This window comes from Phasianus colchicus, chromosome 7, assembly GCF_987193195.1.
Source record: "Phasianus colchicus chromosome 7, bPhaCol1.hap1.1, whole genome shotgun sequence".
Classification (NCBI taxonomy): Eukaryota; Metazoa; Chordata; class Aves; order Galliformes; family Phasianidae; genus Phasianus; species Phasianus colchicus.
In genome coordinates this window covers 26,090,058-26,107,816 of record NC_143442.1, presented here as the reverse complement: position 1 = coordinate 26,107,816, position 17,759 = coordinate 26,090,058, and the positions used below count along the sequence as shown (strand labels likewise).

The 17,759-nt window shown below is 36.5% G+C and overlaps 1 protein-coding gene across 3 annotated transcripts in view; it reads left to right on the top strand.

The window, feature by feature from the left end:
- Nucleotides 1–17,759, top strand: part of LOC116233971 (aldehyde oxidase 2-like) — a 50,479-nt gene that overhangs the window by 25,893 nt on the left and 6,827 nt on the right. The window contains exons 20-35 of one of the 3 annotated variants that reach the window (XM_031601207.2): nucleotides 437–556; nucleotides 1,120–1,216; nucleotides 2,304–2,428; nucleotides 2,771–2,904; nucleotides 3,596–3,683; nucleotides 6,760–6,846; nucleotides 7,378–7,569; nucleotides 8,811–9,038; nucleotides 10,580–10,675; nucleotides 11,586–11,714; nucleotides 12,499–12,573; nucleotides 12,939–12,991; nucleotides 13,518–13,632; nucleotides 14,614–14,679; nucleotides 15,980–16,168; nucleotides 17,304–17,471. In XM_031601207.2, the coding sequence (XP_031457067.2) occupies nucleotides 437–556; nucleotides 1,120–1,216; nucleotides 2,304–2,428; nucleotides 2,771–2,904; nucleotides 3,596–3,683; nucleotides 6,760–6,846; nucleotides 7,378–7,569; nucleotides 8,811–9,038; nucleotides 10,580–10,675; nucleotides 11,586–11,714; nucleotides 12,499–12,573; nucleotides 12,939–12,991; nucleotides 13,518–13,632; nucleotides 14,614–14,679; nucleotides 15,980–16,168; nucleotides 17,304–17,471 (1,962 nt within the window). Of the gene's footprint in view, nucleotides 1–436; nucleotides 557–1,119; nucleotides 1,217–2,303; nucleotides 2,429–2,770; nucleotides 2,905–3,595; nucleotides 3,684–6,759; nucleotides 6,847–7,377; nucleotides 7,570–8,810; nucleotides 9,039–10,579; nucleotides 10,676–11,585; nucleotides 11,715–12,498; nucleotides 12,574–12,938; nucleotides 12,992–13,517; nucleotides 13,633–13,993; nucleotides 14,198–14,613; nucleotides 14,680–15,979; nucleotides 16,542–17,303; nucleotides 17,472–17,759 lie in introns of those variants that run through there. The other 2 variants (XM_090144210.1, XM_090144211.1) reach the window with 2 other exon arrangements.

Below are 17,759 nucleotides of genomic sequence, written 5' to 3'. Positions count from 1 at the left end.
TGACTACATAGAATGTCCAAGGTCCCAAGCTGTCTCCATCACAAATGATACTGCAGGCTGGCATTTGCAGCGGGACAGATGTAATTCCTTGTGTGTTATCCCTTTCTTTCCTTTTTTCTGAATTTCCTTCCTCTCTGAGAAGGAAAGCAGTCTGCCCCATATCGGGTTTTACTTGATACAATATCTGGCTACTTCAGGATGGCCATAGGAAAATGTCCATGATCACTGATAGCAGCAGAGGTGTTGCGGAAGATGAAGGATGCCGATAGTATTTCTCAGCTAATGAATTTAAGTCGGCAGTGGAATAGCATTATTAGAGGAACAGAACCTAAATAATGGCACTGGTGCATAATCTCTTTCCACACAACACTCTTTGTAGAGAGGTGTAATTGTTTCTATGTTTTTTCATTGGGTAATGTATGTTGGTGTGTTGCAGGTCATTTGTGTTGGACAGATAATCTGTGCCGTGGTTGCAGAGACACTGACGCAGGCAAAGTGTGGAGCTAAAAAGGTGAAGATAGTGTATGAAGATCTGCAGCCAGTCCTCACCATTAAGGTAACAATGCATCTCCTCTTCCTTGTCTGACAGAACGCTTAAGTCACCTTGTTCACTGTTCACCTCCTTGTGCAGGTCTTTGTCAGGCTTTGGACTTTTTCAAAATAGTTTTTAAAATATTCAGAAAGTGTTAAGGGAAAATTTCTTTGCTTGTGGGAGCCAAATTCCTGGCAGGAGTAGGCCAGTATAGAATTAAATTGGAGAGCTTACTTTGCAGAAATTCTGGAATCACACATCCTACACCCATGTTCTGAAAATCTTCAAGTCTGGCTGATCTTCAGTAGAAAGGAATCTGACTTTGAAATATTTTCAATGACTCTGAGTGCCATTAACAGTTATTAGGTATTTCTAATCTAGGGGAAGGACAGAGTAGTATGAACTGTGAAAAATAAAAACAGAAGCTCTCTACTGGTGGAATGGGAACAGTTGTCCTGCTCTTTCTAATACTTAGCTGCAACCATCTGTCAATCTGAATAAAGGATCGTAATGATAATTGAAGATTTTACCGTATAAAAATAATCTGAGTGAATTATAATTAACATGTTCTTTTTTTCTTGCTGCAGGATGCAATAAAACATAATTCATACATTACTAAAGAAAGGAAACTAGAAAAAGGAGACATTGAGAAAGGATTTAAGTCTGCTGATAAAATCATAGAAGGTAGTTTGTGCGTGCGGTGCATCAGGAGAGGAAGGGAAGTTGTGCTATTCAGAATCTATCACCAGCTGGTGCTTGAACTCAGATTTTTGCTATGCTCTCAAAAGAATTTAACAAGAACAACACTGTTGTTGATTTTTTCCCCCTTCATTGATAATCAAGATGAAATGAAGATTAACTAACCCACTAGTGATTTTTCCCTGTGCTTTACCATTCCTGTGACTAACAAGAGTATTCTTATGTCTTACTGATTTTGCTGTAACTTAAGCATTACTACACTGTTCTTATTTCTGTGAGAATACAACACTGACTATTCTCTACCTCTTTGCAACAGTCTTCCACAGACTTCGAGATGTTTTCCTGCACTTTTTGTGGCTGAGCCTCCTCAGTTCTGTCAATCTTTCCATACAAGTTCATGACTTCTGTGATTTTTTTTCTGCTCTCCTGTGGACTTTTCCCAGCTGTTCCCTATCACTTCATGTCATCCTCTCGAGGAATCAGTTCTGATTCCTACTGCTGCTGCATAAACCTGTGTTTTAAGAATAACTAGTCAGACCTAAGGATGGCATAAAGTAAAGGTCACAACACAAATCTGAAAGAATTAGCTTTTATGTTGTGATGTACTGAAAGGAAAATTGTGCAAAAAGAATGTGTTGGGAAGAAATGGGTAGGAGAAGTGAAACAGGATAAGGGCATATACTGATGGAGAGAGAATAAAAAAGAAAGGAAAAAAGAACTTTTTCTCTCACAGAGTGATTTAGAAGAGAATATATTAGAATCCTATTGTAACAGAACAGATTTAACCTCCTAAGGAAGAAGAAGCCTCAGATATTAAATAGAATCTGATCTTATGCCAGAGAAATAAATACAGCTATACAGGGTTTTGGTGATTGAGCATCTTTCTTCTAGATAAACATATATTTCCAGAAGTGCAAACATGAGATGTAAAGAAATGAGAAATAACTGTGATTCTATTTTCTTTCTGTAATAGAACTCTTTTTTCTGACATATGTATTTATGCAAATATAAATTCCCTCCCAGTTCACTTGAAACCCTGCTTAGATTTTTCCTATAATTATACACATACCAGGTGAATTGCACATGGGAGGACAGGAACATTTCTACCTGGAAACAAATAGTGTGCTTGTTATTCCAAGAATGGAAGATAAAGAAATGGATGTGTATGTATCAACTCAGCATGCAACAGATGTACAGGTAAAATAAAGTATGTTTCTTACCTGTTTCTTACCTTTCTAAATGATTTTAAAACTATAAGCTGCAAGACCTAGAGTTCCTTTCATTCTCCTTTGCTCCTCTTGAAACTTCTTTATGCTGCTCCCAATTCAGATTAATTGATTTGAATATCTTTTTTAATAAAAATAAGAGGCTAGTGATGAAGCTGAACAAAGACAAAAATGAGCAGATTGATATGGGGGTGGATAATGTGTATGTAAGCTTGTTAGCTTCTAATACATAGTTAGCCATGGAAAAGAGGTAGTTTTAATGTATTTTGATGTGTGATAATTCTCAGTAAAAGCACGGATTTCATTTTTGCAGAAATTAGTGGCTTCAGCTTTAAACCTCCAGTCCAACAAGATTATGTGTCACACAAAACGTGTTGGTGGAGCATTTGGTGGAAAGATAACTAAGCCTTCATTCTTTGCTGTAATTGCAGCAGTGGCAGCCAACAAGTAAGTTGATCTAACTAAGTAAAATGAATGATTTAACTAAATAAATCAGAAATTATGAGACTGAAATAGAAAGAAACGTTAAACCTGAACCCTGTTTGGGGTTTTGGCTTGAAGACATGATCTTGCTTATCTTCCATATCAGTAAATCTTGGATAGAAGGTTGAAAATAATCTTGAATTCTGGCAATAGAATTCACTTACTCTCCATCTGACAGTGGAAAAAAAGCCTTTATGCAGTTTTTCCTATTGCTCATCTGCACAAATCCCAACAAACCAGGCCTTTCTCAGGTGTAGTGGATTGAATCTCCATTCTATGTATTTAGTGAAAGCCCTTGTTAGGATTTATTAGGTGTGCTCACATCAGCCCTTTGTGCCACAGGTTTTCACTACTCAAATGTCCTTGCCATGTCATGTGTGCACTTCTTGCACCTCCCAGTTTAAAACACTAAAGGAAAGTCACTGGAAAGCTCTGTTCCTCTACCTTGTCTCTGTAGCAGTCAATCTACATTTTATCTGCTGAATTAGCATTAATAGTATCAGCAGGCATGGTTGATAAAATGATGGTCAATAAGAAACTAAAACATAGAATGGGTTGTTTTACAGCCGCCACTAGAAGTTTGGCCATATAAATATAATGTCTTTTCAATCTTCATAGATAAACTGTAATTAAAGATGACTTATGTTTACTTTAGGACCGGCCGCCCAGTCCGCTTTGCCCTTGAAAGAGACATGGACATGTTAATCACTGGTGGACGTCACCCTTTCTTTGGAAAATATAAAGTGAGTGACAAGAGAGGTTATGTTTCTCAGTTATTTTCAGCTGGGATAAGTTAGCATCTTTTTATTGACTGGCAAAAGCAGCAAGAAACAAACTCCACCTCTTCTGAAATACTAACCCAGCACCAACCTTGCCCCAGTCCTAAAAATATCCTAATACTATGAATAAAAACAACAGCTATCCTCCTAATCCTACAGTCCATACAATGTCTAATAATAAGCAAAACTATCTGTCCATTTTCTTTCAAAACATTGCTAACATCAGCCCTACCACATCCTCATTTGAAAAGTGCTTAGATCAGAATTGAATACAAGCCACTTCTGAGAAATGAAGCCAGCTCTTCAGCTCAATGGAAAGTTCAACTAGTAGGAAAACTCTTCCTTTTGACTTTATTTAAATCCTTAACATTAAGAATAACTGAATAAATGAAGCCAGCACTGAAGCCATCTAGGCAACTGTTGTTAGCAAGTGCAAAACCCTTCTTTTCATTATTGGTGTATGATTTGAGGACACTACAACTCTTCATAACAGGGCTTATGAATCAGTATGGTTTGGATAAAGAAGGTCCAAGGAGTTTCTTTCCTACTGATTCTTAGATGAGCTATAGAGCTTAGCTAAGAAGGGGGGGGGGGGGTTGTTTTTCATTTTCTTTATTTCTGAGATAGACGAGGTGTTACTTTTCATTTTGCTGAAGATACTGCTTTCAAAGATGGTATTGGTTATGTTTAGGCTAGGTTTAGAACTGGCTTGGGAAAAGAAAAGAGGAAGGTTTCATTTTTTGTTAGATCTTGTATTAACCATGGGAGAAGAATGGAACTGAGACTGACAGATGTCAATAGCATACATACTTCATACTCTTCTAGGTATTTATTACCTAATTATAATAGAAACTAGGATAAAAAAAACACGTGTTGAGGGGTAGGATTTGGGGAAAAGGGGTTAAGCACTTGGTTTCCCAACGTAACTTTGATGCATGGACTTTCTAATACATGTACTTCAGGAAGCAAGATGAGGGCTAGTCCTGATGAGGAAATGGGTGTGGTAGCAAAAATTGGTCATCTCTCCTCTTGACTTATAACTAGCTTTGCTGAAGGAAAAAAGTGCCTCATTATTTCTAAGACTAGAATTTGGATTAGGATTTGGATAAAATTTGTGATTTCTTGTATTTCCATGAGCCTTGAAGTACTATGATAGCTCTCTTAAAAAAGCAGCGTTTGGCTTATGTTTTATTTAACTTCAGTTACCTTTTAATGAGAATCACCATTATAGACTTAGACTTGTATTAGGGAACCCATATATACCCTTTGGAAAGTAAAAGCAAGAGGACTATGGCTTCTTCTGAATCTTATGTGGATATTTAAGCTATGATGAGTACCGGGTCATGCTTTGTATTTGGTGTGTGTTTCAAACTTTTGATTATCAAGTCACACATCAATAATCACTTAACGCCATGTAAGACTTTAATAAACCTAGAATAATTATCAATATTGGATGGGATGTATGCTTAAGAGTTAAGGCTGTTTTTACAATTGTGACAGTTGGGATTCACAAAGAAATTGATGAGAGGAATGTTACTTACAAAATAGGCCCCAAGCTTTGTTGAGGTGATGTTGAAAGGGTTTATGGTTCATTTGTGCAGGGATCATTCCTAACCAGGGATCCCTGATTATGGTTACTGCTAGAGGGGCTGAAATAGATGTAGAGAGCTTATTTTCTCCGTACATCATCTCTGAGTCTCAAAGTTAGTGCTAGTAGCAAAAGCTTGTGTTTACTTCAGTTTCAGATGTTGGTTACCTCTAAGTGTCCCATGTAGGGTGTTAGAAGCCAGGCTAAACCATAAGGAAAAGAGATAACTAAGAGTTCATTTTTCTGCTGCCGAATCTTAAATGGAGCTCAGTACTTAGGTGTAGCCTTAGAGAAGAAGAAACCATTGATTAATCATATTGACTCTGGTGCAGTTACTCAGTCACTAACTATCTTGAAGCTAAAATAAATATTGTGATTTATGACCAAGATTATGTTTTTGGATAAAAAAGGAGGAATAATTATACTTCTCACTGAATTTTCAATAACTTCCACAGACATAGAGTTCATATTTTATTTTGATGTAGTTATAACTTCCCTGTCTTTTCCTAAAATTGGGATAATGGGAACAAGTTAGAAAGAGTAGGAATGTTGACCTTGATCTCTCAAATTCTAAGTCTGACACTTGCCCTCTACCTTTTGTTTTACCTAATTGTAAGAACTGCCCTTACTGCATGAAACTACTGGAATTGCTTAACTATGTTAAGCAAACAGGACTTGCCCCATTGGTCCCAACTCTTATCTTACCCTTGCAGCTAAGCAGAATTTAACCAGCAACAGCATTCATCTTCCTATTCTTAATCCTCGTGGAGCTGCATGACTTTCCATCAGTTAAGAATTTGATCTCTAGTTATTTTAAAGTTTTCTGTAATTTTTCCCATTTAAATATTACAAAATAAACTGAATATAGAACCTGTTTTTTTAGAGAAGAAACCAAAACTAAAATTAAATTTATTGTATGTTTCTGAACATCTGATATGCCAGATATATGCACTATTTGCTCACTTTATTTTATTGTTTAGGCAATGAAATCATCAGAATGGAAGATGATTACAAAAGAAATTCTTCAGGAAATAAAATAAGCAGAATCATAATTAGTACTTTTTTTAGTGGTCTTGTCATCTTCCTTCTAGTCTCTCTTCAAATGGAAAACAGGGGTGAACAGTTTCTGGTGAACAGATTCTGCATGAATAAGAGGATGGTCAGTGGCTAGATCTGGGAGAATAGCTCTGTGAGAAACTGAGGCATTCTGATAATTCATAGCTTTTATGTGCTATTTTGCTCTTGGTTTGAGTATTCAGATCCAAACATGTACCATCCTATAAACAGAAATCCACAAAGGTTTTTATGTTTTCAATTCAGTGGAAAGAAATCCCGTTGCATTCTGTATTCTGAACCTCAAGCTGTATTTGTTAAGTGGTTAGCTTATTTCTAAAGAGAAGTTTGAAATACATCAGAGGAAAGACCACTAATGTATTGGTTGCAATATTACAGGTCGGATTCATGAAGGATGGTAGAATAATGGCCGCAGATTTTCAATGCTATATAAATGGTGGCTGTACAAAAGATGAATCTGAGCTGGTAAGTCCTTCTTCACTGATACTGCATGCACAGGCTAAACTGGTCACAAAAAGAAAATAACAGCTCTTTGTTCCAATTTATTTCTCTTAAGAATATTCCTGTTCTTGCTAAGTGCAACTCTTGCCTCCATAAAGTAGAAATGCAGTCATTAAGGCAGTGCAGTAGTTCTTGCCAGGTGATAATAAGGACATTGAAAATTTAATTACAGAAAATTTGGGACATAAAAAAAATCAGATCTGTTGAATGAGGACAGAGATGCAAGAAGTTTTATTAGGTACCCATTTATCATAAAATTATTCACCGATTTTCCCCAAATTGAAATCTGCTTTTTCCCCCCAGTAATGCTTTTCATGCTATTCTAATTCCTATGATGTTTATATACATCAGTGTAAAAACAGCAGAGAACAGTACACCTAAGTATAGTACTGCTCCACTTTAAAGCAATTGCATCTTATTGATCTCTTGAGAATCTTTCACCATTTTCTTTAAAGGAAATTGAGACATTTAAATCTCTATAATTTCATATTACAGGTGATTGAGTATATTGTGCTGAAAGTGGACAATGCATATAATATTCCTAATCTCCGAGTCAGGGGCCATGCTTGCAAGACTAATTTGCCTTCTAATACTGCCTTTCGAGGATTTGGGTTTCCTCAGGCAGGTCTGTTTGTGGAGACCTGTATTGTGGCTGTGGCAACCAAGACTGGACTACCACATGAGAAGGTAAAATAACTAAGACTGCCAAATAAAATATAGAATAAAAAATAATTCTTTTGAAGCTCCTTGTTCTTAAGTCAGTTCTTATAGGGCCAGATCTACCAACTTTACCTGGGCTGAATGGTACATTATCCAAGACCTGTTCTTCTATGGAACAATACTTGATGTAGTAGAGGTAACAGTGGACAAAGTTGGCCCAGGATCTGTTGGAAAATATTTGATGATTGCTATTAGTATGTCCTGCTTCAATCAAACTAGTATAATCTCTTGCATTCTATGACTAGTTTCTTACCAATTTGTGTACATTTAGCTGTTACCTGAATTTCAGCTTGTCAGAACTTCATTCTATCATCTATCACCAGTCTAGTTAGCTGGATCCTGTCAGCTAAGGCACTGAGTTGAGTTGCCACTTCTCTTTTCTCTCCCCTGAAGAGGCAATTTCCCAGCGTTTTTCTCCAGTCTGTGACATTCAGCCTTTCCTTATACATTGCTCAGCCTAGTGCAACCTTTCCCTTCTTCACATGTAATTGTGTAACACAACTGTGGTTCATAAATAACTTTCCTTTCCTGGGATGCTAACCATCATGTCTTTTCCTTATTTCTTTGAATCTCTTTCCTGTCCCATTTGCTTTATGTCCTTTTTCACGTTCCAGGAGAGGATTCAGGCATAGCTTTAAAGACCAAAATGGTTTTTTAACCTTAACTTCTGCTCTCACTTATCCATCTGCTTATCTCCCAGCCCACACTTGTTCCACACTTTTGATTTCCTCATGTCAACTTAAAACAGCTCTAGACAAGGCATAATGGTTTTCTTATGTGCCATGAATTTTCTCTCCCCACTTTTAAAAGTCTTCCTGAGATTTACTGGGTGTCCATTGTACTCTTGTTCACTATCATTGATGTTTTCACCTAGCCCCATGTTGTTCTGCCATTCTTGTCTAGTCTTACTTACAATCTCGATTTACTAGCTGTCTTTGCCTTGAGTAGTCTTGTCATGTGAACAATCGCATTGGCGCTACTGAAGTTCACTGACATTTTACCTGATTGAAGAGATCAGAACACTTAGGTAGTGATTTCCTTACAGAAACTGATATAATATTACATTCAAGATGGTTAAATATTAATTATATTACTATATTATATGGCATGCCATTATGTAATGTGTAACATGTCATTACATTATAATAATAATTATAATATTATATAATTACTATTTTCAGCGCTTTATAAATTCATTTGCTGTTTAGGTTAGGGAAATAAACATGTACAGAGGAGTTAACCGAACAGCCTTCAAAGAAAAATTTGATGCAGAGAATCTGTGGAAATGTTGGAAAGAATGTTTGGTTAAGTCTGACTACCACAGCCGGAACACAAAGGTGGAAGAGTTTAACAGGAAGAATTACTGGAAAAAGAAAGGGATTGCCATCATTCCCATGAAATTTTCTGTTGGATTTAATGCAACCTATTTTCATCAGGTAACTCTTTCAAAATAGTGCTTTTGTTATCTAAGATCTCTATATTTCTCCACGGAGAACTGCAGTCTCAATAGGCAGGCATGAGAGAGAGAGGAAGGGAAAATTATTCTTACTAGCTAGGGTGACACAAAGTATCATCCACTGAAGTATACTCACTCTCAGAAAGAATATCACTGTACCCAGCTGACCTCTTCAGAAATGTTAGCTCCATATAAGACTATCACCTCACAGAATCTGGGTCGCAGATTCCCAGCTTGCTATACTTACCCAGCAAAAAGTTAAATAATTCACTGTCAAAATGTGGAACTTCAGATTGGTTCCTAGTGAGGGAAATGCTCACTTCTCCAGTTGAGATAGCCCCAGCTATGTGATAAGCTAGCTTGCTGTTGGAATTTCTTATGGTTCAAGATGATAGCACTTCTGGGAAAATTTTACACGTTTGTATTTATCTGGTGGTGATAGTGGTGTGTTGTTTTTTGGTTTGGTTTCTGTGTGTGCGTGTGGTTTTGTTTTGTTTTTGGCATGTTTGTTTGTTTGTTTTTAATTCATACCCTGAACCTTTCTCAAGTGGGTTCCAGGTTAAATGAACAAATACTGTGGTTTGCTTATGGAGGTGCAATGCATGAAAAAGTAAACACATGTTGTTCATATCTCTGCTGTTTGCTGCATCTCATGATTGTTTCTGGACAAATTTGTAGATTAAGTGTTTAAAGAGAGATTCATATAATTCTTTCAATAACATTCTCATGGTAAGCATTGAACCTAGAGATCACAGTTCATTTGATACAAAAGATCAGTAAAAGGCATAAATAACAATTACAGTTAACCAAACCATTCAAAGTAAAGGTCAGGCGTTGTGCTGATTGAAGGTCTAGATTTAAATCATAGAGAATGGGTTTATTGTTTGCTGTGGTCTCTGTCACTGAGACTGACTGACATTAGCAAAATGTTACCTGATTGCAAATGTCACAAGTTGACACCAAAAAGATCACGTGACTATTATTTCTCAATGTAAAATTAATAACATGAAAAAAAAAAAAAAGTTTTGGAGGCATGGTATTTCATAACACCTCTCAGGCTCTGCTGTTTGCTCTCTAACTGCTGGGAGCTGTTCCCATGCTGCAGAATGCAAATTTGCAGAATTTCTCTTTCCTATCCAATTATTCCTTCATAAGAGTGAGTGGCTTGTGTGATTACTTTCATCACAACTTCTTTGTTTCAGTGGATCTGGGGCTTCACATATAACTAGAGCCAGTATATTTATGTTCTCAGTTTCACAAGAAAACAGATAGGATTTTCTGTAATATAAACTAATTACTGTGATCCCTACAGAACTCCTCTTAGTAACTGCTAGCTCATTTAGAACCATCCTGCTCTTGAGTGGTGAAATTTATTGTCAGACTACTGGAGAATTTATCCTTGTTCTTGGTAATATACTGATTCTTATGAAATAAATCTTTTTTTACCTTGTTCCCCTTCTTATGCACCTTCTTGTTTCAGTACAGTAAGAGAATTATCACATTTCCATATCTTTCCTTTAGGCTGGTGCTCTTGTCCATATCTACTTAGATGGGTCTGTACTAGTAACTCATGGTGGCATTGAACTTGGACAAGGAATTCACACTAAGATGTTACAGGTGAGTAAGAGTTGCCATCTGAGAGTAAATGCAACAAGATAACTGAGCCAAAAAGATGGATGACACTCAGATGTGCAACAAATTTTGTTTCAGTAAGAAAGATAAGTTTAACTTTGAGTTGTTGCTTCAGAGTTACTGGTGAAAACAAATCTTGGGAAAAATATAAGCTATAATCAATGTAATCTTTCAAGGTGAGGATAGTAGCTGAACATCTTTGTGATATTCCTCACTGATACCAGGATGGCTAAGGCACAGAGAAAACGTGCAAAAAGAATTCAACAGTTTTTTTTTGCAGAAGGAGCTAAACTACTGAGAAACTGTAACTTTGCAACTGATGGCAACATCAGTCCGTTTTTATGCACTCAGGTGCAAACAGTGATATACAAAACCATGTGCTAAATATTTACTTTTGGAGCAAAAATGAGATCATTCCTTCAAAATCAGTTGAATGTTATTGAAATGTTAGAATGCTGAAAAACAGTGAAGTGTGAAAACAAGCTAACAAAGCTGTTTGAAACGACATAGAAAGGAAAAGATAAAAAGAAGATTTGAAAATCCATGAGGATTAATGATTTATTGTTAAATCTTGGTTGAAATATATATGTATATGTATATATATAAAACCAAAACCTGATTAAATAGAGCAATTAATTAATGGCAAAACATATGGTATTGCATTGTATTATTTTATCCTATCTTCTAGTATCTGAATTTACTAATAAATTATTTGTATTACAGAATAATTGTCAAGGAGGACTTCAGTATTGTCCTATTTACAACATTACTTTGAATTAGATCACTTCTCTGTGTGCATATATAGAGAGACATGAATGACTGTGCCTTATTTTTCCTGATTTCAGACTGTCTCTTCAAGTAGGACTGGATATCCTTTTATTTAATTTTATTACAGATTGCCAGCCGTGAACTGAAGATACCACTGTCATATATACACTTCTGTGAAACAAGCTCAACAACTGTACCTAATGGCAAATACACAGCAGGATCAGTAGGGACAGAAATCAATGCAAGAGCAGTACAGGTTAGACTTACTACTATTTTTTTCCCATGATCATTCGTTCTGTTAAATAATGAATTCCCTTTGACAATTCATAATTTCATCTTTATTTTTGAGCAGCTTTCAAAAAGCATCAGTTCTTTTATCTCAAAGCTTCTGTTGCTAGTTTAATTTATATGCACAGTTTAAAGTAAGGCAAATAATAGAAACATTGCTAAAAAGAGTAGCTTTAAAGCTTATCAGATGTACAAACTTTGGTTTTTCTCAGGTTTACTCTAGAGAAAATTATGGATTTTCAATTTATTCTGAACATATGAACAAAATTTAAAGGAAAATTTATCATAAGATACACATTAGGCACTTTTAAAATAGTGCCTAAATTAATTAAAATTAAAATTAATCACTCTTATCCACTTAGGTACTTTGGGATCAATTCTTCTTTCATTTATTTCAAAAGAAATCATTCACACTGGTAGATGTAGTGAATCAAGACAGAAGGGGAATCAGGTCCCCTGTCTTCTCTTTGTTTATGATTTCAACAGCTGCCTAGTGTGTGAACAAGTGCTGCTTTGTAGCTGGCTGCTAGCAGAGGAAAGAAACTGTAACTAGATGAAGAGAATTCTGAACTACAGAATGAATTTGCTAATCCAAATCAGCCTTTCTTTGAGCAATTATCAAGTGAGAGTAAAAACAGAACTTGTTGATGAAGCATTTGACAAACTAACTTCACCAGGAAAGCATTTGTATTTCTTTGAAAATAGAAAACAGCCGATAGATTTGGTTTTGTGGTGCTTAACTTCTTCTCTAGGATGCTTGTCAAATCCTTTGGAAGCGTCTGGACCCTATCCGAAGAAATAATCCTAAAGGCAAATGGGAAGACTGGGTAAGTGTCTCTTTGTTTCTTGCTACTAAATTATGATGAAACCATGGATACAGTGTCACGCCTGCCATTGTTCTGGGGGCAGAAAGGAGCCTCTCTGCAAAGTAAACTGGAAGAGAGAGAAGAAACTGTAGAAAAGCAAGTGGTGTAACACAATGCCCTAGTAAATCTGGACAGATTTAGGTTGTCTTTTGCAATGTGTCCCTTCCTAGAGACCTGTTCAGGACACTAGGAAATGTAAAGCTTTTACTTAGGCTTCCATTTTCTTTAAACAAATTTTTTAAGTTTCATTTTTTCTTTAAATACGATAAAGAATATCAGAAAGATTTTTAAAATTTTCTGTCTAATAATAAGTGTGCCTTTTACAGATCAGTGAAGCTCACAAGAAGAGCATCAGCCTTTCAGCTACTGGCTATTTCAAGTAAGGAAAGCTGTTAATCTTTTAATCAGAAATGCCATTTTGGCAATATGATACAGACAGGATAAAACTGTCCCCACTCAGTCTTCTCAAGGCCATATCAGATGCAGCACACAAACCATGCCTGGGTCAAGCTGCATTGTTTACACAACAGGAAGTCATCTTTTCAACCTTGGCTAGCTATGCAGGGATATAAAAGATTTGAAGGTGGGTACACAGGGTCTTCTTCAAGGCCAACTACAATAGAATACAGGAAACCCACAAGGATTTGACTTGATAACCATCATGACTGCAACATTCTTAATTTCCCAAAGTATTCAATGCAACAGATATTTATCAGTGTACAGTACTCTAGATTGTCTTTGACTATGAGGATCCTATGAAAATAGGTCATTTACAGAGTTTACTTCTCATCTTAAATGGTTCCCATAGTGATCTCAACAAGCATTATTCATGAGAATGAGGATAGTGGAAGAAGGGTGTCTTGATCAAATTCATATTATCTGAGGGATGTTTTTGTTTCCTCTAGAGGTTATGTGACAGACATGAACTGGAAAACAAAGAAAGGCCATGCATTCCCATATTTTCTCTATGGAGCTGCCTGTTCTGAAGTAGAAATTGACTGCCTTACAGGAGCACACAAGGTAGTGGCCACTTTCATTACATTCATGTGACTTTTTTTTCCTCTTGCTCTTTTGACTAAGAATAGAGAAACAGCATGACAATAAATGGCTACAGAATCCTTTATAATTTGTTCATCCTATTCTTTGATAAAATCTGTTGTTAAAAGAAGATTAAGGAAGTATATGAGAACAATAGAAAATAAAAAAGATCTAATGTTTCTATTATCTACGATGGCTTTGAAATTCAATTAGACCCTGTGGACATCTTCCTACAAGTTAGCTTTTCAGTAGCACAAGTCCAAATCATTAATTACAGCCTATTTTTGACAGAGCTACATTTAAAACAGGAAAAGTCACTATCACATAATGTGATCTGTTGCAGTGAGAATTTAGTCCATGGACAGCTTTCAGCAGGTTGGGATGGAGCCCCAGTCCAATGTCTTCATGGCTGCTGGGGAATCACATTTGTCTATAGTAACTCATCTGTGTAGTACCCCATGTGGAACTAGATGCCAAAGTCACTGGACTCTGAACCTGGTCAAGCTACGCAAGCTAGAATTTAGAAGCAAAAGCCACTGGTCTTCATGTAAGAAAACCCAGTAGACACTTTTCTCTGTGCCCTTCTCTCTACGTAAGGAACTTCCTCACAGGTGTCAGTGCTTCCACACTCCAAAGCATGGAAAATGGCTAAATGTCACTTCAAGCAATTAAGTTTCTGTCAGAGAGCAAGCGACAAATCTGTTCTTGAATTCATTATCATCTTGTTATGCATTGGATGTGCACATTACATTGCAAGTTTCAGACAGTCATAAAAAAATGAATCATATGGATGAGCTCTCTATCAGCATAGCCTGTCTCAAGTAGCTCTCATGTTTCAGAGTAAATTTGTAATACCACCTGTTGTTACATATCTGTAATGAGTGAGACTATATATTGCTTAGCATCCCTTTGTTGTTGTGTATTTTAAATATAACTTTATAGCACCTTTTATTTGTTTAACAGAACATTAGGACAGACATTGTGATGGATGCCTCTTTTAGCATAAATCCAGCTATAGATATAGGACAGGTATGTACTTTTACAGTTTTTTATCAAATATTAGTGCACATCCCTCTTTATATCTAAAAGATTGCTACTACTGGTTATATTAATGTCCACCAAAGCCTAAGACATGCTGTGCATTAGTGATCAAGGAGGCTGGACTAAATAGATGTACTGCTTGTTTTTATTTGCAGCTATAAAAAATACTAGGTTAAGTTTTCTATATCTTATTTTTTCTTATATTTGAGAAGTGTTAAGAGAAGAAGAACCATTGGACCTCACTTGGAAATATGTTGTAGATCAGCACCCTGAACCAACTTGTGAATTTTCCTGATCAGTTTACTCTAGCCTAGAATTATTGAGAGGGCTAAATCTCAGCCACCTGCAGGGTACTGCTGACTTCAACTTCATGGAAAAAGTTGTGGACATGGAACAGACCTTTCTTGAACTATCTACACCTGCAGATAAACTAAATAACAAAAGCAGTGACACTAATAGTTTATAAATAAGAAAGTAGTGGTGAACTCAGAAATGTAAAAAAAAAAAAAAAAAAAAAAAAGTTGTCATTTCTTTGCAGAATCAAAGAAAACACTCCTAAGAATCTGACTTAAATTTAAAAAACTTTTCGTACCCTGTTCATTTATCCTATTACAGGCTCATCCTTATATACATGTTCTTTGTCTAAATGATTATTCTGCACATTCAAGGATTTTCAAATATATCAAATCATTCTTTACTAGCAGTTCAATGCTATGTTCATCTTGCAGCAGTGTTTATTTATATCAAGTACTGTGATGGCCCAGAGGTCTCCTCAGCAGTTGTCCTCCACCACTTTAGATTGCCTTTCTTTGTGACTTTCTCTTCATAACCAATTTATCAGCTATTTGTGTCTGACAGATTGTTTCTCTATAATGAATTCCTTAGCTATCCACAAATCTTTATAAGAAAATAACAGACTGGACAGACTATTTATGTCATAGACCCTGAGCAAATATCTCCTCATCGCATTCCTGTGAACAATAAGCTTTAAGTTAATAGATTATGCTTGACTCAGTTTTGCCAAAGCAAATCAGAGGTAACTGCACTAGTTACGGTGAATTTAGCCAGGAATAAAGAAGAGTAGAACTTGAGCCAATGGAAATATTTGTGTAAGTCAGATGAGGACACATAGGCCCTATTTCAGTCTCTGTTGGCTAACATCTGATTTTGGAAGGAAAGATTCCAGTTTATGTGTAATCTCAGAAGGTCTAATTCTATGTATGTTTTTGTCTTTTTAAAATGCCTGAATGAGTTGTAAGTGTTTAACTTTTTTTTTTTCTTTGTTCAGATTGAAGGGGCCTTCATTCAGGGGGTTGGTCTTTACACATTAGAAGAAATCTACTTTTCCCCCGAAGGAGAGCAGCTTACTCTTAGTCCAGATACATACAAGATCCCTGCGGTTTGTGACATTCCTGAGCAATTCCATGTCTATTTACTGCCAAATTCATGCAACTCAATTGCTATCTATTCTTCCAAGGTAGGCATACCAAACCTTGTTTGCAAGCAAACAAGGCAATTCTGCTGCAAAACCTTCAGTGGCTGTATAGTATGGTAGATACTTTTTTCCTTGAAGTAATTCCAGTTTCTGATTCGGTGCTTAAAGATTATCCAAATGATGAAGCACTGTTGTTCTGAGCTTTTTTATTCATTTTCCTCCTGATTTCTTTGCAGTACAGTAGCACTTAAACATCCTAATCAAAATTGAAACCCTTTTTTGTTCCTTGTTGCTGTGCAATGCATTCAGAGCAAAAGAATCCATCTTGAAGAATTTAAAGTGCCTAAGAGGAGGAAGGATGGAAGAAGGAAATACTGTGATCCTTTTTAAAAGTGGAGAAGTCGTGAGATGAGAGGTTGAATGACTTTCTAGAATCATACGGAAAATCTATCATAGATACAGGAATAGAGTCTAGTTCTTCCATTAGGCATTGCAGAGCACCTGCTGTTGTGTTTTAAGGGAATATTATCCTCTGAGAATCCAGTTTGTAGCCTCAAAACAAAAGCACTTAAAATCAAAGGGGAAATTGGAGGAAGCCTCTGGCTACTGAAATACAGGAGTGCCCACTGTTACAGCCTTGAATCTAGATAAAGGAATAAGAATTTTCAGAAGAAAGTCCACTCCAGGTGCTTATATTCTTCCCTGGTATTAAAGGGTAAACAAACTGTTCCACATGAAGAAAACAGAGACAAGGAACACAATATCAGGTGTAGATGGCACAGACTTTATCTGTGCAGGAGGGGGGGCTAAAGGGGACTTTATTCCTCAGTATGACCACTTAGATATAGAACAAGTAGTTTATGTGTGCAGTTGTAAGTTATTTCATGGCTTTATAATGTGACAACAGAAGTCACACCATAAAGCTTTTTTGATAGTGTAGCTATACTGTAAGTTTTAAAATGGTCCTCACTAGCCAAATCCTGTATCTCGATGTTTTTCTAAACTGAAAGCTCTCAGAGATATGAGTAGAGCTGCTCAATGTGTATATGCTGGACTTGACTAAATACAAAGCTAGCGCGAGTTAGTATAGTTTGGATAACTACAGCAAATATACAATGATTCAACTCTGCTGTTAGTTTTTAAGCCCATCTCTCCAGCTGTCTCTTTCCTCTACCAGGGCGTGGGTGAGGCTGGATTTTTCCTGGGCAGTTCAGTGTTTTTTGCAATACGTGATGCAGTGGCTGCTGCACGGAAAGAAAGAGGACTACCCCTGGACTTCACACTGAACAGCCCCTTGACTGTTGAGCGGATTCGTATGGCCTGTGATGATATCTTTACTAAGATGGTAACAGTATTTCCATTCCTTTTGTGAGCTAGCTACCTCCTCAGTACTCCTCTTTAACCTGGATAGACATAGTGCACATAGTCTGATCAGTGCCAGAGCCACATCTCTATTCTTCAGGATGCCACAATTAGCAGAGTTATGCATTTTATTTCATCAGTGACACTTTTCTCAGCTGTAATATGAATGGGTGGCCAGAGTTAGCAACACTCCAAAACTCTGAGGTATCTGTCCCTTTTCCTCAGAAGCGAAAATTTCAATGTAATTAATTTAAGGGCCCTTTAAAATACT